General features: G+C 51.9%; 8 protein-coding genes across 8 annotated transcripts; 4 read left to right on the top strand and 4 right to left on the bottom strand.

Moving 5' to 3' along the window:
- Window positions 1-804: 804 nt before the first annotated feature.
- On the top strand, window positions 805-1,934 carry ACET3X_008650 (uncharacterized protein; the record flags this gene model as incomplete). The annotated part of the gene is made up of 2 exons (XM_069454846.1): window positions 805-1,114; window positions 1,168-1,934. The coding sequence occupies 2 exons, from the start codon at window positions 805-807 to the stop codon at window positions 1,932-1,934; spliced, it is 1,077 nt and encodes a 358-aa protein (XP_069304252.1).
- Window positions 1,935-2,790: 856 nt separating this feature from the next.
- ACET3X_008649 (uncharacterized protein) lies at window positions 2,791-3,348 on the top strand (the record flags this gene model as incomplete). The annotated part of the gene is made up of 2 exons (XM_069454845.1): window positions 2,791-2,896; window positions 2,948-3,348. 2 exons carry the CDS (start codon window positions 2,791-2,793, stop codon window positions 3,346-3,348), a joined length of 507 nt encoding a protein of 168 aa, XP_069304251.1.
- A 2,078-nt stretch (window positions 3,349-5,426) lies between these two features.
- ACET3X_008648 (uncharacterized protein) lies at window positions 5,427-7,418 on the top strand (the record flags this gene model as incomplete). Its single annotated transcript, XM_069454844.1, has 4 exons — window positions 5,427-5,832; window positions 5,880-6,103; window positions 6,149-7,200; window positions 7,250-7,418. 4 exons carry the CDS (start codon window positions 5,427-5,429, stop codon window positions 7,416-7,418), a joined length of 1,851 nt encoding a protein of 616 aa, XP_069304250.1.
- A 412-nt stretch (window positions 7,419-7,830) lies between these two features.
- On the bottom strand, window positions 7,831-9,111 carry ACET3X_008647 (uncharacterized protein; the record flags this gene model as incomplete). Its single annotated transcript, XM_069454843.1, has 1 exon — window positions 7,831-9,111. The coding sequence occupies one exon, from the start codon at window positions 9,109-9,111 to the stop codon at window positions 7,831-7,833; it is 1,281 nt and encodes a 426-aa protein (XP_069304249.1).
- Window positions 9,112-9,375: 264 nt separating this feature from the next.
- Window positions 9,376-11,419, bottom strand: ACET3X_008646 (uncharacterized protein). The gene is made up of 4 exons (XM_069454842.1): window positions 11,022-11,419; window positions 10,590-10,969; window positions 10,137-10,539; window positions 9,376-10,089 (listed from the first exon to the last, which is right to left on the bottom strand). Exons 1-4 carry the CDS (start codon window positions 11,177-11,179, stop codon window positions 9,459-9,461), a joined length of 1,572 nt encoding a protein of 523 aa, XP_069304248.1. The 5' UTR covers window positions 11,180-11,419; the 3' UTR covers window positions 9,376-9,458.
- Window positions 11,420-11,595: 176 nt separating this feature from the next.
- ACET3X_008645 (uncharacterized protein) lies at window positions 11,596-14,836 on the bottom strand. The gene is made up of 6 exons (XM_069454841.1): window positions 14,129-14,836; window positions 13,913-13,948; window positions 13,254-13,863; window positions 13,134-13,204; window positions 12,911-13,078; window positions 11,596-11,941 (listed from the first exon to the last, which is right to left on the bottom strand). The coding sequence occupies exons 3-6, from the start codon at window positions 13,761-13,763 to the stop codon at window positions 11,815-11,817; spliced, it is 876 nt and encodes a 291-aa protein (XP_069304247.1). The 5' UTR covers window positions 13,764-13,863; window positions 13,913-13,948; window positions 14,129-14,836; the 3' UTR covers window positions 11,596-11,814.
- Window positions 14,837-16,692: 1,856 nt separating this feature from the next.
- ACET3X_008644 (uncharacterized protein) lies at window positions 16,693-17,673 on the bottom strand (the record flags this gene model as incomplete). Its single annotated transcript, XM_069454840.1, has 2 exons — window positions 16,693-16,895; window positions 16,944-17,673. 2 exons carry the CDS (start codon window positions 17,671-17,673, stop codon window positions 16,693-16,695), a joined length of 933 nt encoding a protein of 310 aa, XP_069304246.1.
- Window positions 17,674-18,326: 653 nt separating this feature from the next.
- Window positions 18,327-19,186, top strand: ACET3X_008643 (uncharacterized protein). The gene is made up of 2 exons (XM_069454839.1): window positions 18,327-18,699; window positions 18,754-19,186. Exons 1-2 carry the CDS (start codon window positions 18,358-18,360, stop codon window positions 19,102-19,104), a joined length of 693 nt encoding a protein of 230 aa, XP_069304245.1. The 5' UTR covers window positions 18,327-18,357; the 3' UTR covers window positions 19,105-19,186.
- The last annotated feature ends 171 nt before the right edge of the window (window positions 19,187-19,357 follow it).

The raw sequence follows: 19,357 nt of genomic DNA, 5'->3' as shown, positions 1-19,357 counted from the left end.
TGCATGGCCGGTATACAAAACTTCGCCATCTGTACCATGCTGGTTACGTTGACCTCAAGTCCCTTCGCCCACGCTTCCATGTCAACATCAACCGCCGTTCCTGTTGCACCACCGATTCCGACATTGTTGACTAGAATATCCAGCTTTCCAAACTCTTTGAGTGCTTTAGCTACTGCTGCCTCGCAATCACTGGCTTTCGTAACATCGGCCTCCATTGCCAAAGCTCTTCCCCGATGTGGTTTCGACGCTGCCATCTCAGCAGTCTTCTCCGCCCAGGTCATCTTCAGATCTAGACAGAGGACATGGCAGCCCTCATCAGCCAGCATGATTGATATCGCACGGCCGTTACCAATGCCGTCACCGACGCATCCTGCTCCAGTCACGATCGCGACTTTGCTTTTGAGACCGCGCGAGGGAGGTTCCAATGGGATTGCCGCCATTATTCTGGGCCTGCTTAGGTGGGTGTATGACGTTATCTCCAGGCGACCTCGGGAGTGTCGCAGATGCCGTTCACGGTCGTTGTTTGAGCAAGAAACGACTTCAAAGGTCACAGATGTCGTGTCCAACGCGACCAGCTTATTACCGGTAGCTAGCGACGTTGCGTATCCTTAACAGCGGCCAGCCAATAGTGGCGTTGGTGGCATGTATCAACCTCGGTACATGCGGGGTGACGCTAACGACGGGTCGCATACGTCGCAGCTAGACGTATCACATAATGCTAGGTTCGTACGAAGTTGAATCACTTATCAACATCGTCTCGCCAAAGGATACTCTGTCGATTTCACCACTCGCCTCACATCGAAAATGGCTTTGGATTTCTCCCAGTATGGCGGCCCGTCCGAGGAGTGGCTGGCAGTGCAGAAGACACTGCCCGCACAAACCTACGACATCACAATGGATCCGTATGTGCTACAAAAAGCTGTCAACTCCGAGAGAGAAAGCCGAGCTGCAGAGATAATGCCACTGTTAGCACCACATGTTCAGATCAAAGATTATGTTATCCCGACCCGCGATGGCTCGACTATCGAGGCTCGATCCTATCGGTCTGTGAAGGCGGATGCGTCAGCAAGACTCCCCGTATACCTGTACTTCCACGGCGGAGGCTTCATTTTCGGTAAGACCTCTCTGTTTGTAGAATGCAGAACCGCGCGACTAATAGTCGTACAGGTACACTCTGCAGTGAGGATCCGATATGTGCGCAAACCGCCATTAAGACAGGGGTGATAGTGCTGAACGTCAACTACCGTCATACGCCCGAACACAAGTTCCCTACCGCTTGGTACGATTCTCAAGATGCATTCGCCTGGCTGCATAAGAACATTGATGAACTCGGGGGAGATCCATCCAAGGTCCTCACGGGTGGCATTTCGGCAGGCGGCACGTTAGCAGCATCTCTCACACTCGAGCAACATCTTGGAAAAAGCGAGGTGATTGCAGGTCTGCCTACTCTAGCCGGACAGATCTTGATCATCCCCATGGTTGCCCATCCAGCCACATACGACCAAGGGCCCGGCAAGCTGCTCAAAACTTCGTCTTACATCGAGAACGCAGACGCACCAGTTTTGCCGAGGAAGATTGTCGATTTTTTCTCGAAGCTGTTGGGTACGGCCGAGACTGCTCCACCAGATTTGAAAGACACCAAGTTCAACATGGTCAATGCGACAGCAGAGGAGGTCAAAGGCTTACCCCCTACAGTGTTTGGTATCGCAGGCTTAGACCCGCTGCGCGACGAGGCTCTGCTCTACGCAAAACTTCTCTCGGAGGCAAACGTGCCGACAGACATTACTTTGTTCAAAGGCGTTCCGCACGGTCATAGGCGATTTGGCAAGGCGCTGAAGGCATCTGAGCACTGGGATCAGTGTGTCGACGGAGGCATTTTGTGGGTACTTTCGCAGCCAGAGGCTACAGGGAAGTTCGACGTGAAGCTGCCGTAGTCGTCATCTATCGCGCAAAGACGTATGATAGTGGGTATTTCCTTCTCTTGATGCCGGCCTTCCGATGTAGTCTCCTACCCCGAGTGTGTAGAGCTGCCTTTGAGTCTCCTGGTGGAGATATCGTGAGACAGTAATCATTGATTGTACTTTGGGGAACAGTTAATTGTATGGATTTGGTGATAGGCTCCTACCCAGATCCTACACCATTAGACCACGTCGCTTTACGCCCAATCTTTGCCGCGATAGCATTCGCTAATTCATTCGGTATCTCTTCCAAGTGTTTCTAGAAGGCAATCCTACGCCGAGTGGTTGGGGTTTATCTGTTCACGTCTCGAAAGGCATAAGGCAGTGCACGGACCTTCCTTCCGCGGGATTCAGTCAGACTGCGACAGTCAAGACAACAAGACGCGGGAGAGACCGGGAGTTGTATTTAATGGCGCGAAGCATTAACCTGTCATGAAAGAAAGAATGAAGGACGGAGATCAATGGAAGATCTGGAGATGCACCTGCCACACGCTAGGGGTGTTGCCCCGCTTTTTGGCGACATGCCTGAGATACGCCTAAGGATCCTACGAATATGACCAATCACATCATGCGCATCTTAATGCCACTGCGCCGGGAGACGTGGAGCTGCCGTAAAGGCTGTCGCATGTTATTCCTCCATCAACGCCAATTGTATCAGTTCAGTAAGATGGCGAAATTCAACCCCGCGATGTCGCGACCCTGTTCAGATGCAGGAGCTGCACGGCGCCTGATCGGATAACGGCACAGCGATATATAAAGTACAGGCCGCGATGATAAATCGCATGATACCACCCATCAAAACTACCGTACTCTAATAACCACATTACCGACGATGCCGACCCATGGAGAGAGGAACCTCGAGCTTGGGAACCAGGCCTATGCTGCCTCTTTCGACCAGGGCCATCTAGCACTTCCACCTAGCCAGAGATACACTATTGGTAGGCACACCCCATGGTCCACATCGCCATGTACTGACTTTGATGCGACAGTGACATGTATGGACGCCCGCATCGACCCCGCTGCTGCATTCGGTATACCCCTCGGAGCCGCCCACGTAATACGCAACGCCGGCGGCTGTGTAAAGGACGCCTTCCGGTCGATCGTCATATCGCAACAACTTCTTGGAACCAGAGAAGTGATAGTTGTCAAGCATACAGGATGCGGCATGCTCACTTTCGACAACGATACTGCGAGAGCCATGGTCATGAAGAAGAGGGGAGAAGTGGCCGCGAGAGAGGTGGAGTCACTCGACTTTCACACTTTCCGTGATGTAGAGATCCAGGTCAAAAAGGACATACAGTGGCTTCGGATCAAAGCGATTGAGGAGAACATTAGGTTTAGCGGCTGGGTCTATGACGTAGAGACAGGGAAGACAAGTCAGATTGTGTGAACTGGCCCCCTGGTCACTGATTGAGTTTCGCGAAATATACCCAGGATAATGTAACAACATGTTAGGAACTTTACTGGCAGAAGTGCACAACCTCGGCGTGATCCTTGATGTTGGGAAATATGTAATTTGGAGCGGCCTTAACAGCCCGCATATTTCCCCTTATGGACTAGCCTCCTGTCACCCTGACTCGTCGTGAACTTGGGCGACGTGTCGTATTTTCCAAAGTTTGCCCTTATATCACAACAAGCTTCAATCTTACCCACCTGTACTCCCTAACAGGTGCTTCACGCGACAAAGGAATGCATTCTACTATGGTGGACGAGACCACGCCGCTCGGCGGGCTGCCGGATGAGCTGGTACTGGAAATCCTGAGTTACTTCCTTACCATTCGCTCTTATGAGACGCAATCGACAGATTTCAGAGACCCAGAAAAGGAGAAAACGCGCCAATCCGAAAACCGCGCACGTAAGCGATCACTATGCAGTGTCTGTCTGGCATCCCGCCATATGAACAGAATAGCCACCCCAATTCTGTACGCATCATTCGCAGGAGCTGTTACTCGAAACGGTCTCGAATCTCTCGAGCTGTTCCACCAAAGAACTTTGGCCTCTCGTATTCCAGTCGACACATGTATAGAGTATCTGCAATATGTGGAGGTCCGACTCGAAGACGATCAAGGCAACAGTCTCCACGACGATACTTTTGAGCTGGATGTCGTGTACCAGGCAGCACATTACTTGCAGCTACTTGCCGATGTAATCAAATGCGCGCCAAACCTACAACATCTTTCTCTCGTCGCTCTCGAGACTAACGACGTGTCTTTTTGGAAACACATCATAACGGAGGAAGACACAACGGGTGCGCTCACACAAACGACAGTGGCTAGACAGGACTTCCATAAACTGCGAATCCTATGTGTTCAAATGCACATAGACGTATCCATGAACCATTGTTCTGGATCCTTCGACCAGATCTGCTCCGTCATGTCTAGGGCTCCCTTGCTTTCTGACTTCCGAGCTCATGGTGTGGCGACATTCACACTGCCACCACAACCGTCCGAGCTTGGTACCTTCAACATGCTAAGACGTCTAGAAGTTACCGAATGCATGGTCGAGATAGCGGAGGTTGCCAACATACTGTCGGCATGTAAGGAGCTACAGCATGTTGTTTGCACATGGTCTTTCCTCAATAACATGACCGGGACACTACGAGACCTCTACGTTCCTCTTCTGCGTCACAAAGAAAGCTTAGAAAGTCTACATCTCGATTTGCGTCAAGTCGACACCGATGGCGATCTGGATGAGTCTCAATATCTTGGTACTCTTCTGCCATTCAGACGTCTCAAGAGGTTGGCTATATCGGAGCACTGCCTTCTCGGGTCCTCTGCACCGCTCAATATTGTGCCGGACCCCGACCGGCAAAGGGAAACACCTCTACCGTCGATGGACAAGCTGCTACCGTCTAGTTTGAAAGAATTTGCATTGCTAATGATTGGGGAATTTGAAGGAATGCCATGTGTAAGTCTGGATAATTCGCCCGACCTGTGGGGTTGGGTCACAGAGTATGGTTCTTCGGGGTTGCATCTGGAGCGTTTCAGCATCGACGGCGAGTTCAACAGGATGAAGGCCCCTGATCTCACAAAGGCATTTTTGGACATGGGTGTGCAATTTGAACTCAGCGAGGTGGAATATTTCGGGACTGACTTGGAGATGTCAAATAGACCAAGGGCCGAAAGAGAATGACAACGTCCGCCTCTGAAAGCCGCGACATGTGCACTAAACGAGGTAGCGGCAGTGATATGGTCAAACGCACGCATCGCGGTATGTCAGCGCGACAAGATTCTACCTTTACTTCAGTAGCGGCCGATACGGCCAGGGACTTTCTCACGTGCCAGTACCTCTCACTAGGTCCTGCACATCTATACAAGCCTTTCTTTCTACTGTTCCGGGCTTGCCTTCTTCCTCTCTATCCTGGAAAAGAAGTATACTTCATACTACCGAGTCGGTCCCCACCTGCTCGAGAGGTAGTTGAATTGTGATACAGATCTGACAACTACTACAGCATTCAGAGTCTTCAACATGGCTCTTTCAAGCGACGAAGCCACCCACCCGGACGTCACCACACTCTCTGATACAGAGACGACCGCCCCTAGTACATTGTTGCCCGAGAGAGAGCTTTCTAACCAGGGCGACGCGCCGGGACCCGATCATCCGCTTGCTGTGTCTGAGGATTCTGTACCCGGGCCCGAGAACTCGAGCGAAGTCAAGGAGGTAGACCGCGTCCAGGACTCGGCAGACGTTGAGGAAACGACTCTCGGCTCTCCCTTCTCACCACCAAAGCTTGTCACGCTTGACTGCGGGAGCATCGCTCTTCTTGATAAGGGCGAGATCATGGAGGGCATGCATAGCAGTTCGACGGTGGCGAGCCCAGGTTTGGTTCAAGGCCATGATGAGCAGTCTAATGGCAAGGCAGATTCGGAGCTTGGTATGTCTCGTTTCTATCACGGAAAGCATTGACTGACTGAAGAGAAGCATCTCCCATCGCCAAGAACGATTCTCCTACAGCGTCTACCCTGGAAGCTCAGGCCGAGACCGTCGAGGTCGATACCGAGACTGCAAACAGTGATATCAAGCCTGACATAGACATGACTATCGAGTCTTCGAAGCCTTTCAAGCCCGCTCACAGCCTGCCTCCTCATATGCGACCCGATTTCCAGTCACCGCTATCGCGCCACTTCGGCGTCCATGACTCAAGGGTATATCTCGACACCTTCGGACATATTCATAACTAACACATCTAGCCCATGGTACCACCAAACGAAGTGACTCGATTCAACGAAGGTCCTCGAGCCCCTCGTTCTCACTATACGTCATATCAGCCTAGAGGCGACCACGTAGATCGCGAGCAGTTCGCCCGTATCAGCGCCCAGCTGATGAAGACCAAGCATGAACTAGATGTCGAGCGCGAAAAAAACCGGCGACTCCGGACTACCATCGAGGCCGAGCAGCAGCAAAAGGTCGAAGCCGCTTCTTCGAGTATGCTGTCCAACCTGCTGCGGGAGCAAGCTGAAGCTCTCACGCTCAAAGCCAAGGTCGAAGCTAGGGAGCGTGAACTTGACACTCGAGAACAAAAGATCTCACAGCATGAGATGTACCTCTCTGAAGGCCAGAAACAGCTCTGGTATTCTCTCGAGAAGCAAGGCGTTCGCCCTATGAGTGCAGTGGACATGCAGCGCGCCCGACAAGAAGCCGAGCTGAACGCTCAGAAGACCATGGCCGACGTCAACGGAAAGCTCAACATCAAGTTCGAGGGTCTACGTCTTCGCGAAGCAGCACAACAGATGCGCGAGCAGCAGTACAAGGCCATCATCCACGACTCGCTCAAGTCCGAACTCGAGAATTCGCTGACCGACGAGAAGGCCGAAGAGATTGCCGAACTCGAGTACAACAACGGATATGGCGCCGGCAAAGAGATTGGTCGCAAAGAAGGACACGAGAAGTCTCGTCAGCGGGGCTTCTTAGAGGGCTACGGCGCTTGCCACCGTGCTCAAGTCACGTTGAGCAAGTTTCGCCAGGGCTTGATCGACCGCAACAGCCCTGAGCTGGACTTTCTCTACGACGCTAGCCACCCGCACAATCTCTGGAACATTGGTGAACTTGTTGGTCGCCTGCAGCACGAAGACGATGTCGAGCGGATGAAGAATGTCGAGAAGAAGGAAGTTACGACTGAGAAGAAGTCGATCATCAACGCCAGGGCTGACAACGTCGCTGATGAGACCCGCAACGTGGATGGCAAGGTCAACGGGTATACCAATGGCACCATGGTTCACAAGCGAGAGGAGCCATTCAGCAGGTAAAACCACTTCATTGCCCCGTTTTTCACTCATGCTTACACTTTATAGGATGCCACCTGCGCGCCCTACCTTCGCCGCTGAGCTCCGTGGCCCTTCTGCGACACACAACGGTCAGATTATCCTCGCTAACAGCGCCGCATCGCCAGTCGTCAAGGAGACTGAGCGCCCCATCATCAAGAACGAGGAGCCTGTCGCAAACCTGATTGACTTTATCTAAGTCGGCCGGGGAAGGGCAGGGTTTGGGCGGGAGATATGGGGGTAGCTGGACAGGAGGGTCAGGGTTGGAAGGCGGGCATGGACAGAACCTTGCATGTGACATGAGCCATATGACTGAGTCGATATCATTTAGGTACTGAACATATGGGACAATAGGCTAGGTGTCTATCAATGATCTAGAACAAATACATGCGATGAGTCATACATGGACTTTCCGTCTCAATACCAGCATTCTGAAAGTGACTTCTGACGTCTACAATCCTTTTCTCTATTTCTCTCTTCCTATCTAGAACATGTTGAATACCTCCTGCCCACCCTAGATAGAAAACTTTTATGGCCATCTACTACGTTTTGGCGCCCACACTGCTGCTCAGTGTCTTCTATGTCTTGTGCTCTAACATACCACGTATACCTCAATCCTGCATAACGCTCCATCCCTCGCCGCCTCTTCTCCCACCAAGTCCTCTCCCACCCCTCACAACCGGCCCATGGCCCCTCTCGCCCAACATAGGTTTCCTCAGCACCGGGCCATTCGGTCCCTGACCAAACGCCTCAGCCTGCCCCTGAGCCTCCTCCGTCAACTTCGGCTCATCAGCACCACCACCCTCCTTCTTCTCTCCATCCTTAGCCGGCCACTTCTTCGCAAAATCCTGGGCCCCACCCCCAATAGCCCTCATCTCCTCGTTCTCCTCACCATCCTCTCTCGCCGCATACTTGCCCACAATATCCAACAATTCCTTCTCCCCTTGCTTCTCCCGCTCGGCAGACCAGTTTCCATACTCCTCCCACCACCAGCGATGCGTCTCCCCATCTTTCCCCAAATACCCCGCCGTGCCATCATCTTTTACGCGCGCAGCCCACGGCTTATCTACAATGTAGTGCAGCACTGCGACCTGGTCGTCGACCCAGATGTTAGTATGCCAGTACCTCCACGTCTTCAACGCATTCGTCTTCCAAGACAACGCACTCCAGCGGCCATCAAACGCCTCGTTTAGAAAATCCTGGTCCGGAAACTTCATAGCGCGGAGCTTGGTGTTGCCAATATCCTGGAACTTTTGCAGAACAAAGTCTGCTAGCGCTTTGCTGGGGCGGTAGAGAAAAGTTCCAGAATTGAAGTTGGACAGCGTGTAAGGTTCTGGTCGCACTTCGGCCAGTTGATCCGGCGAGGAGAGTTTGGCCATGGCGCAGTTATCTGGGTTCCATTCGGCGGGGGCCCACGAGTCGTGGTCGAGGTTGCAGACGCATGTGTGGACGGCCATTGTTCGCATTCCGTCGCCGCCTTGCAGGTAAGCGTCGTTTTGCTCGTTGAAAATCAAGGGCGAGGGGTTGGAGAAGATCATCATGTCGGCGTCTAGCCAGCAGATTCGTTCAAACTTTTGGGGCATGTTCCAAAGGTCGAAGACGCGCAGTTTGGTCCATGTGTCGATGAAGCGCTCGGCGACCATGCCGTGTTCTGTTCCATCTTCAGGGAGGCGGAGGTGCTCTACGGGGTGGAGAATGATGTTGGAATGTTTGGCTTCGGCTTTGAATGCATTGACTGAGGTTTCTGGAAGTGTTTCAGGTGTATAGGTTATGATGAGGGGCGTATTCGGTGAGTGCTTGTTGAGTGTGTAGGCTAGCAGGATTGCGCCAGCGAGGTAACTGGGTCGAGTGAGGAGAGTTACATATGCATCTTTTCCTTGTTTGTCCGCCATTGTGAGTACTGTTGGGTTCCCGAGCAGTAATTACTCTCTGGTGTGTTTAATCCGAGGGGTATATAGACAGGGATATGGGTAGGTACACGCAGTCGCAGAGGTCTACACGAGTCCCACCAAAGCAAGAACGCGCTGACGTCACGACTCCCGTTCCGAGACCGGAATCCACAACTCTTATCGTCGGAACCTACTAGAGACGTACACGGTTTGGAAATGGCATGTATTGTGCAACTTGTCGTAGTAGGGTTCATGAAGATAGATAGTGTTACATGTTCAAATTACGGGTATCTCAAGAATCCTACTTCGACAACAGCCATTGCACTATTCAAACGTATCATACAATCTCCTCAAAACGTCTTCCCATCCTCCTTGGCCAGCGCCTTTCCCCAGGCGCTCTCGAATGAGTCGTCCGGCTTTGGGGCATCTGCCTGCTGTACATCTTGCAGAGTTGCAACTTCAGGTACCACGCTTGGCTTGGTCAGTTCAACAGGAGCGGGCCGGTCCAAGGCGGCCGCCTCTGGGCTTTCGTACTCGAAGTTGCTAGAGTAGACCACAGCAGCGAATGCCTCGAGGCCACGAACGGCTTCGATGGCAGCTAGGTACTCATTGTTCGCTCCGGTGCCGATGCTATGCGCCTGTCTGCAGAAGACCGCTAGGCTGTTCGCGACCTTGGCCTTGACGTCGTAGCCAACGATCTCCTGCACACGAGCGTTGTTATCAGAGACGGGCGGGATCTTGTATGAGAGCTGCGAGATCTTGACATCGACGAGGTGGGAGAAGGCCGCATCGAGGAGTTGCGTAAGGACGTGGGCAAAGGCAGGCGACTCGATGAGGTCGGAGGTTTCGTCGATGAGGCGGCGAAGAGAGGCGGCTGTTGTAGGGGATGTCGACTCAGACGATGAGGTCATGCCAGACTCTTGAAGGACATAGTCTTCCTGATCTTGGGGTGGGAGCAGGAAAGCAAGCCACTTGCATGATCTGTGCAGAGTTAGCGCATGTCACTTCGCGTAGGGTCAGAATCATACCTTCGCTCTTCCTCGGTTGCACCTTCGACTCTCTTGCGGACTTGGAGGGTAAGTTCAGATAGCCTCTCCAAGGTCATCTCTTCCCTTGGGTTCACAAGGCCAAAGACGTCCTTGACAGCGACCCTCACCTTCTCAATGAGATCAATGCACCCCTTGTGTAGCAGCCACCAGCTCAAGCTAAGGTACCTGCGGTTTGTCTCGAAATCGTTGCCGTACGCCTGGTCGAAGTTGTCGTCGTCGTTGTTCTCCAGGTTGATCCTTGAGCCTTCGGTGGTCGGCTGGGGCGCGGCCAGGGACACGACGGATGCGAGGTAGTTTCGGCGGCCGAGGAGATTCAACTGAATGCGAGTGAGAAGCGTGAGGAGACACAGGGTGTAGATGAGGGTGAAGGCTCGTGTTATCGCTGGTCATGTCAGCATCGCAAGTCCCAAATGCCATGCACAGGGCACATACAACTAATCTTCATCTCACTCCATAGCTGTGCTTTGCTCTTCTTGGACCTCCTGTCCTCTCTGGGCTCTTCGCTGCTCTCGGTCGGTCCCGTATTGCCATGGCCCTCTATGGCGATTTGGCTGGCATGGACGAAGCTGTCCGTCTGGAGACTCGAGCTTCTTGCGTCATCCTCGGTCGTGTCGGCTACACTTGGCGGCGCTGAACTCGCAATCTCGCTGGGCCCGACGCTGCGTGACAGGCGCTCTGCCTTTTGTCTCTGTAGCTCTTCCAGCACTTGCTCCACAGGGATGGCATCGAGTATGTTCTCGGTCGCGGTCGGTAGGATGGCGAGGACGGTGAAGGTGCAGTCTTCCTGGTTCTGCTCGAAGCGGCGGCGTAGACTGTGGAGCCGTTAGAAAACTGCTCCTCGACAAGCATATGTAAAGCGCGCACTTCTCTTTGGCGATGCGGTCGTCGCTCATGCGCTGCCTCGCCTCCCCGAGCTTGCCCAGGACATACTGCCCCGCCAGATAGCCGGCGCCGAGCACTCCGGCGCCGATTGCGAAGTTTGTGCGGTTGCGCCTGAGCCAGCGACGCGTTCCTTGTATCATGTTGATGGGTGAGAGGGCTATGCAGCCCGCGTGCTTGGGGGGTGGAGCAGGCGTCGCGTGTGGGGAAGGAATGGCGGAAGACCACCCTAAGATAACTAACACAGGGTCCCGACTGCTCACGGGCCCGTCAATGCGGTAATGCGTGATGCACGGGATGCCTTTGTTTATATATTCCCGTCGCAACAACCGTCGTAGGCAATGATTAGTCGTGGCTGTCAGAGCAGGTGCGCGCCTTCGACGTCCAGCGCATGCGAGGTTGGTTTCGGGTTGCACCCAGGCCTTCGTGATTGGGCCGAGGTCCATTGCCCAAAGGGGAGACCAAGCCCAGCGCCGCTCTCGCTCCGCAAATGTTGTCATTGACAACTCACCGCCCGCAGTCCGCGTCTCCGCATGCTAACTCATCTACCTACTCATGAGCAACAGGCCTTAGGCAACAGTATATTCTGTAGGAGAAAAAGTACTATAGTAGCGCCATTCCTTTCTGTCGCACTCATCGCATGGTTCATTCAACTCGGGACAAAGGACTACAGCGTCTTTCAATGTATTCATTGTTTAGAACAGTCGAACAGAACTGAAGCCAAATCATCACATCGTTGAACGATTCGTAATCCGTCATCCTCCAAACGTATGCTGCGTCATTCAAGCGAGCCAGGTGTCGCAGTCGGTGTTGTTACTGTCGTCCCGAGCAAATCCGAAGGACAAGTCGAACTCGTCATCGGAGTCGAGGCTTCTGAGCTGGACGACCTAGTCGATGCTGGTGATCTGTAGAGACTGTTAGAAGCTGTGCGTGCATTTCAATCTCGATTTGGAGGCTTGGCCACAACATAGGAGGATGCCTGTCGGGACATATGCTGGGTATAAGTAGCGAAGAAAGAGAGGGAGACCGGAGCAGGGCAGCCGGTGACGTTCAGCCAATTTATACAGGACGGATCTCCATCAGGCATACTAAAGACATGCTAGTAGAACTTGCGTCTACTAGCCATGACGGCAGCACGACCCGGGGCCAAAGCACTTGAAGGAAAAGCCAGTCGGCGAACAAACATTAGGAAGAGAGGGGGGACGTTAAATGGACGGGAAAGGAACAAGGCTCGGGCGATGCGAACGTCTTGATTGCAGCGTCAACTGCTTGTTTCAGCCACCAAACGTACCCATTAAAACCAACAGACAGATTCAATGCTGTGTAGCAGCGAACCCTCTGACCTCTCTCTAAGACCCGATTGGGTGTGCATGTACATCCCGGTGTGATGAACATAGCCTTCAGTGATAAAACTTGTATATCATCAGGCTGGCTTTTGAACCTTGGTATGCTGTGGTCCGAGAATCCTTCCTTGGAAAGGAAATCCTGGAGTCAGTCCTCGCGCTGGATGAAAGAAACAAAGAAAAGCTTCTTGCATGACAAGAAGCAACGAAAACATGAGTTGCAGTAAGATAGTCAGGATAGCCTATCTCACTGTTTCATTGAGCGGTAAAAGGCCGTGGATTCCAGTAGCAATTCACCCTTGGTTAGTTGCTGGCGAATAGCCGGTAGATGTGTTCCAGGGCCCTTCATACGAGCCTTGTGAATGTAAGAACGCAGGTGAGTGTCCGGGCTGATCCTGAGAGTCCACATAGCCATCGTAACTAGATTGAAATGGTCGGGATTCGTCGAAGGATGATTGATCGTTCCATTGGACTTCATGGTTGTTGTATGGAGGCATGGGGTAAAGTCCAGTGACATATGAAGGTACGTACCCCAATATCTCTGACTGATTGCCTTGCTGAATCTCCTGCGTCTCTTGACCCCACTGCGGGCTGCCTGATGCTGTGATCGACTGCGACAAGTCTTGTGCATCCATACGAGCTCGAGCCAGGTCTTGGTCGTTATGCGCGGCGTTGATAATCGACAGAGTTGCCTCAGGTCTTGATGCACCGGCTTAGTACTGTCTACATGCTAACATTCAACATCACTACTGACCTTTTCAAGGCAGTATCATCATCCCGCATAGTCTTTCCTACGGGCATGAGGTTTGCGACGACATGCGTGCACTACATGATGTTAACAGAGGTCTGCCATGGATGCGAAGCCATCTCCTACCTTGCCCTTCTGGCGCTTGCACTTGTCACAAGCACCGACTTTTCTTGTAGTCTTGTAGGCGGATCGTTCTGCGGGTGTCATCTTCCGCTTCTTCTTCGGCTGTATTGCAAGTCCTCCATCCACAATACTGAACACATGTTGCTGGCCAACCCCAATCTTGGAGATGGAAGGAGATTGCTGTGAGTGATACTCCAAGAGCATCGGCGGCTTACAAGAACTGCTCTGTGACAGAGAAGGGGATATGCTTCTTTGATGCTTAGACACATCCAATCCCTCGAGGCCTGGATGAGACGCTTCAAAGACCATAGCCTCGTTCTGCATCGACTCAAGCTCGCGCTTCAGAAAGTCTATGGCGGCCAAATGCTTCCTCTGGCGCACACTAGTGCATTGTGGGTATTGGTTCCTCAGAAGCTCGTGTAAAGCATCAGAATCGACTGGTTGAATGAAAGACATGCCTGCCCACGGCGGACTTTCGTCACTCGTTGGGCGTACTCGCTTGATAGATCTCATCCCGGGGAACCTATAAACACAATAGCTGTGTAGTGAAATGTGTGAGGTCAGATTCGGGCTGATATTGCAAGGCTCTCAAATAGTGATATTCGTGCTTCAGCTATGCCCTGTATCAGTAATGTCTGAGCAGGAAGCGCTGGCAGTCATACATGGAAGAGATTGCCATTGTTCGTAACGCAAGTTAGCTACTCCAGTGTCAGCATAATCATGTTCATGGACGAGGCTTTGTGGAATGGTTCAGGTACTGGTCGCAAGCCATCATAGCTGTGGTCATGCCAGATATCTCCTTGCTGATGATCACTAGCGACACATCGCGACGTTGGCAGACAACAATCTAGCCTTTCTAATCCGCCATATTTACTTACATGATAAGGTATGGTTCGTCGAATTCCTAATGATGGTGAGCTGGGAGGGGAATCGAGCGTGTAAATAAGTGACCAAGATCACCAGACGTGTGGACTACCAAGCCCCAGGCAACGACAAGGTATGCGGGAGGAACAGACCGAGTTTTGCGGTGTCTCAATACGATCGATTGTAGGTTAGCCAGTCGCAGCGGCGTCCTAAACGGACCAGATACTCTTTCTACTCAGTAGCCGTCCGGATGTAAGCATTGCACCATCATAGCAAGCTTGCTGATGATTGGTGCGGAATTCGGCATCGTGGAACACGTTCACCGTGTAACTCTCATGGCGTCGACTTGTAGGCGCAGCATCATGGAGGACCATCTCGCTTCTAGAATGAGGCGCAGTCAATTGGCCAACGAGCTTCAGCCTGCTGTCATCTTGGGCACGCTGACTTTGAAATTGGGCAGCGATGCAGACTCTGGGATCAACACTTATGACATCGACTCCTCAGTGGTAGCTGTGCTGCTCGTATAATGAAGCGTGGTGGATGCATCGTGATGCGTGTGAATCCCGCAGGAACGTGGTGCAGGCCGGGTACGCGTCATATCGACGCCAGTCTCATTCACCCCTTTGGGAATAGGAAAGGAAACTCAGTGCGATAGTAGAACGGTATAGCGCTTGTACAAATGACGAGTATCAAGTGTGTGGCAGCTCATGGCATGGAAGAGGGAATAGTTCAATGGGTTTGGGGGTTGACTTCAGTCCCGGCGTGAGCTAGACCAGATTGAGTTAGCGCCAAACGGAGCGGCAATTACGACCAAGGCACACGCTCGCTGTTCTTTCTCCACAGTCTGCCCATAAGTTTCATTACCCGGCTCCTGGAAAGAACTCAGCCTAGGCTACCTCGAAGACTGCTTTGTGGGCATGAGCGATGTTGCGTAACCATGAGTTGCGTTTGAAACGACATCATGACGGTCTTCCTGCTGCGAGACTATACCGATGTCGAGAGGGCTCGGCAGTATGCCCAAGGAACGGGAGCAAGCAGGCGTTCGGTATGCTTGATCTCGTTTAAGTAGTGAACTAGCGAAGGGGTGCATTGGATTGGCGCAAAGGAGCACTGGCTGGTACCGCACCCACATCGCAACCTCAGTATCGTCGAGAACACCCACTCATGTTGCGCAAATTTTCTTCCTCGCTTCAATCAAAACCGTACATCCAATCTATCATCGGTCGGTCCTCCTACACACACATATTTCTAAGATGGCCACCGGAGCGAGGACGGACACCTTCAGATTTCTCGACCTACCGGGAGAAACCCGAGCGATGGTCTACAAGCGACTCCCGATAATCAGACGACACTCTACGCTGGGTATGCCATATACTCCGAACTAAAAAGGTAGCAGCATTCTCGTCCTTGGAGGACTTCCCCTCGCCATATTGAGAGTGTCCAAGATGATCCACGATGAAGCGCTCACCCTACTCAAGCCTAAGATGTACGAGCTGCTTTGTCGGCCACCTCGAATTATTATACCGGCACCAGATCTTTTCGAGATAGGAGTAGGCTTCGCCAAGTTTCTCCAGATCATTAGAGAGATTTTTCGCATCCCGTGTATAAAAACACTAGAGTCTGGTGAAAGGGTTTATTACCAACCAGGGATGATATACTACACTGCGGGAAACATTCCACTGATCATCACTCCCTCGCTCACTCGGTGGATTCAACACGCTGGTCTCTATTTCAGACGGATGCAGCTCCATCCCATCCTTGCCCATTTTGCGGCAGACGACCTATATCCACCAGCCAGCACCGCCGGAGTCCAATTGTTGATCAGCCAACCAGGTACAGGACCAAACCTATGTGAGAGATGTATCCATGATCATCTGCCACTGAAACACATTCTCAGTCGTTTTGTGACCAAAAATCTCAACATGGCCCGATTCAACCCCAAGGTGGATCTATTGCTGCTCGGTTCGAGTGTATGCACTCCAGATGCCCAGAACGGATTGTGCTATCACAAATCGGAAGACTTGCATAAGGAGCTAATCTTTGCGTACTGGTGGACGATGCCAATCTTGACTATGCAAAAGGATCAGGGGGACATTGTTGAGCTGGCAGCTTGGGAACAGGATTGGCAGGCTACACCTGGAGAGGGGACATCGGGAGCTCCAAACGATAGGACAAAGACGGAGAGTTCAGCGTACATTGACTTCGTTCGCCGACATTCAGCAGCTGACGGCGCATGAACATTTCTACACGATACACGGCGGTTGTCACCAACCATTGCAAACATAATACTGCGATGACCTATAACCGGAGGCCGCTCTCAACTTCGAATGCTCTATGCGGGTAAGGATCTACGCAGTATGGCCTTTCGCAGATTTTGGTAAGTTGCAATGGAAGGATAAGTTGCCAAGGTAAAATATACAACACAGAAAGGCAGCGATCAAGCTGGCATAAGGTGGCATAGATCTTTGCTATGACAGAAAGGGAGCAGAAAATATTCGACGTTTGTGCCGTCTTTTGGGGTAAGAAGTGTCTTGATCTAACATCTACTTTGCGGTGGTTATGGTTATCAAACTCAAACTTATGCGCTTTGTCCAGCGGCCGAAACCTCGCCAACCCTATACCCAAGTTTGAGCAAGTCCTGTCCCTCTATCTGTCCTTTCTTTCTCAACAGGTCATCAATATCCCATGTCGCACTAATTAGTCTGCCATTCAACCACATCCGCTTCTCGGTACTTAACCAAACGCAGAAAGCACCCGCGAGACCAACATCGTCGGTAAGGTCTAGAAAGTCAGCAGTTTTCGTCGAGTTCATACAGCGGGTACACTTACAAGGTCGAAAGCTATCTGGCGTAGTCTTATCTGCCATCTCCGTGTTGACGGCGCCAGGATGTACAGCAATAGCCAGTATACCATCTGCACCGTACTGCTCCGACAAGAACTCGACCAGACGTGCCTGTGCGAATTTCGAGATACAATACGCGGTATTCGCAATGTGGCCATTTACGATGCATGCTGCAAATGAGTTGACGGCGATGAATGTCTTAGCACCATCGCTCTCCTTCAGTAAGGGAACAAAGTGATGCGCAACAAGGTATGTACCCTGTACGTTGACGTCGAACACGTCTTGGAAATCTTGTGGGTCTCCTTGGTCGACTTTCAGCACCACTGGCCCCGAGTATCCCGAATTAAGAATAACAATGTCCAGCTTTCCAACTTCTTTTTTCACAGTCTTTGCAAGCTGCGCAACGCTCGTGTTTGACGTAATGTCGACCTCCAGACTTTTAATGGATACCGACGGGTTTAGGTCTTTGGCTTGTTGTGCAACTGCGGCTAAGTCCTGGCTTGAAGATGATCTCGCTGCTAGGATGAGAGACGCAGCACCCGCCTGCGCGTAGGCATGGGCAATACCCGCTCCTATGCCACGAGATGCGCCGATTATGAGTACGTTGAGTGGCTTTGGTAGTTTGTTGACGGTCGGGTCCAGGGCAGCAGTGGGTTTGTTATGTGTCGTCTTTGTGAAGCCGCTGGCGAGCGTGGTATCTCTTATCCGTTGAGGCATGATGGTGGCTGCAAATATTCGGGATGGATTCTTCTCGACAATTGCTTTCCCCATCCCCTAATATACTGGCGGGCCTTATATGCATCCTTCAGACAAACTCAAAATGACTCATACTGAGCCGCGTCCTGATGAACAGATTTCCCGAGCCTTGCTTCTTGAACATCGTGTATAAAACAAGCCGTCTCTCCATGATCGTAGATGCTTTCGATATCACATGCTCCCGAACCAACGTCAGCACAAATGTGAGGTTCTGGAGCAAAGGCAGGCGTATGACGTGCCGCGCTAGGTTAGTGCGACCGAAGTGTGGGGCCAGCCTTTCACTCTTTTGGAAAAATGTCGTCTTCCTCTTCGGAACAGACCTAAGCCTCAATCATACATATCTCGGCAGATGATTGTTCTCGTTGCCATAATGCGGTGCTGCAGCCAGCTCGAGTAAGCATCGGCATGCGTAAGCCCTATCTAGGCATGCATGCTTCCGGCCTATGAGAGACGGATGACCTGCATAACCATTATTCAGATGCAGCAAGATGATAGTAAGCAAGGCCAATGAGAGTATTTACGAAATCGTGGTTAGAGCCATGGACTACACCAGTGAGAAGTATAAAGCTGAAGCTTCACGCTGCCCAAGAGCATAGCTTCACATCGAGCAAAGTATTGAGTACTCAACACCTCTAGCACTCCAAGATGACACGCACTCTTATCCTCTTCGGCGCCGGACCCGGCATCGGCAACAATGTTGCCCTTCAGTTCGCGAACAAAGGCATTGAACACATCATCCTTCTTGCGCGTAATACCGAACGCCTCCAGAACGAAGACGCGCCTTTCGTCACCAAGAGCACCTCTCCTGTCAAAGTCGATACACTCCGGATGGATCTCGCAGACACAACATCTATCCCAGGTGTACTGAAGCAGCTCGAGGAAATGACCGAAGGCGAAGATGTTGAAGTCGTGTTCTTCAACGCCGCCCGCATAAAGCCAAGTGAGGTACTTGGTGTCAGTGTTGAAGAGATTGACGAGGATTTCAAAGTACCGACTTCCTTTTCACAACTAGAAAGACCGAATGCTGACCAGAGAAAATAGACTACCAACCTCGCGCTCTACATCATAGCACAGCATTACATTCCCAAACTCCAGAGCCTCGCTAAACGCAAGTCTGCGAGTAAACCAGCTCTGCTCGTCACCAACAGCCATCTACCTTGGGATCCTGTACCGCAACTGCTGTCGTTGAGCTTGGCGAAGGCTTCGCAGAAGAACATGATCGAGAGCTTCAACCGCGCTTTCGGTGGTAGCGGTGTGCATATTGGCTTGGTCCATGTTGAGGGACCTGTCGCGCCCGAGAATAAGGTGCTGAACCCGAAGACGATTGCGGAGAGGGCAGTTGCATTTTGGGAGAGAGGCGAGGGTGTGGCTGTTCACATCAAGGAGGGGTAATCGCCTGTAGTAGAGAGTTATCTACTCAAGGCGATCTACCGTAGTTGTTCAAGCGGCTCGGCTTACCATTCATCAATACTCGTACTGTTCACTTTGCTACTTCCTCGGCATGATCCTTGCCTTGAAATCTTCTACAGGACAGGTAGCCGGTATGTACTGCAGATGGACATCACGCTGCTGCTTAGCCAGAGTCGTGAGATCATCCATGTCATACATGAGCCGCACGCCTTCATCCAGACATCACTTGGCGTTG

The sequence above is a fragment of the Alternaria dauci genome, chromosome 8 (assembly GCF_042100115.1).
Source record: "Alternaria dauci strain A2016 chromosome 8, whole genome shotgun sequence".
NCBI lineage: Eukaryota > Fungi > Ascomycota > Dothideomycetes > Pleosporales > Pleosporaceae > Alternaria > Alternaria dauci.
The sequence above is the reverse complement of the archived record's forward strand: the minus strand, read 5'-3'. Positions and strand labels throughout refer to the sequence as shown.

What these genes read in the sequence shown, in the direction of transcription:
- ACET3X_008645 (XM_069454841.1), bottom strand. Translation starts at nt 13,763, where the DNA reads ATGAGATCTATCAAGCGAGTACGCCCAACGAGTGACGAAAGTCCGCCG. An exon ending in GCAAGCGCCAGAAGGGCAAG is followed by an intron (nt 13,205 to 13,253) that starts GTAGGAGATGGC and finishes AACATCATGTAG; the next exon opens with TGCACGCATGTCGTCGCAAA. An exon ending in AATCAGTCAGAGATATTGGG is followed by an intron (nt 11,942 to 12,910) that starts GTACGTACCTTC and finishes CAGTCTCTACAG; the next exon opens with ATCACCAGCATCGACTAGGT.
- ACET3X_008643 (XM_069454839.1), top strand. Translation starts at nt 18,358, where the DNA reads ATGACACGCACTCTTATCCTCTTCGGCGCCGGACCCGGCATCGGCAAC. An exon ending in AGATTGACGAGGATTTCAAA is followed by an intron (nt 18,700 to 18,753) that starts GTACCGACTTCC and finishes CAGAGAAAATAG; the next exon opens with ACTACCAACCTCGCGCTCTA.
- ACET3X_008646 (XM_069454842.1), bottom strand. Translation starts at nt 11,179, where the DNA reads ATGATACAAGGAACGCGTCGCTGGCTCAGGCGCAACCGCACAAACTTC. An exon ending in GAGTGAGATGAAGATTAGTT is followed by an intron (nt 10,540 to 10,589) that starts GTATGTGCCCTG and finishes TGACATGACCAG; the next exon opens with CGATAACACGAGCCTTCACC. An exon ending in GCAACCGAGGAAGAGCGAAG is followed by an intron (nt 10,090 to 10,136) that starts GTATGATTCTGA and finishes AACTCTGCACAG; the next exon opens with ATCATGCAAGTGGCTTGCTT.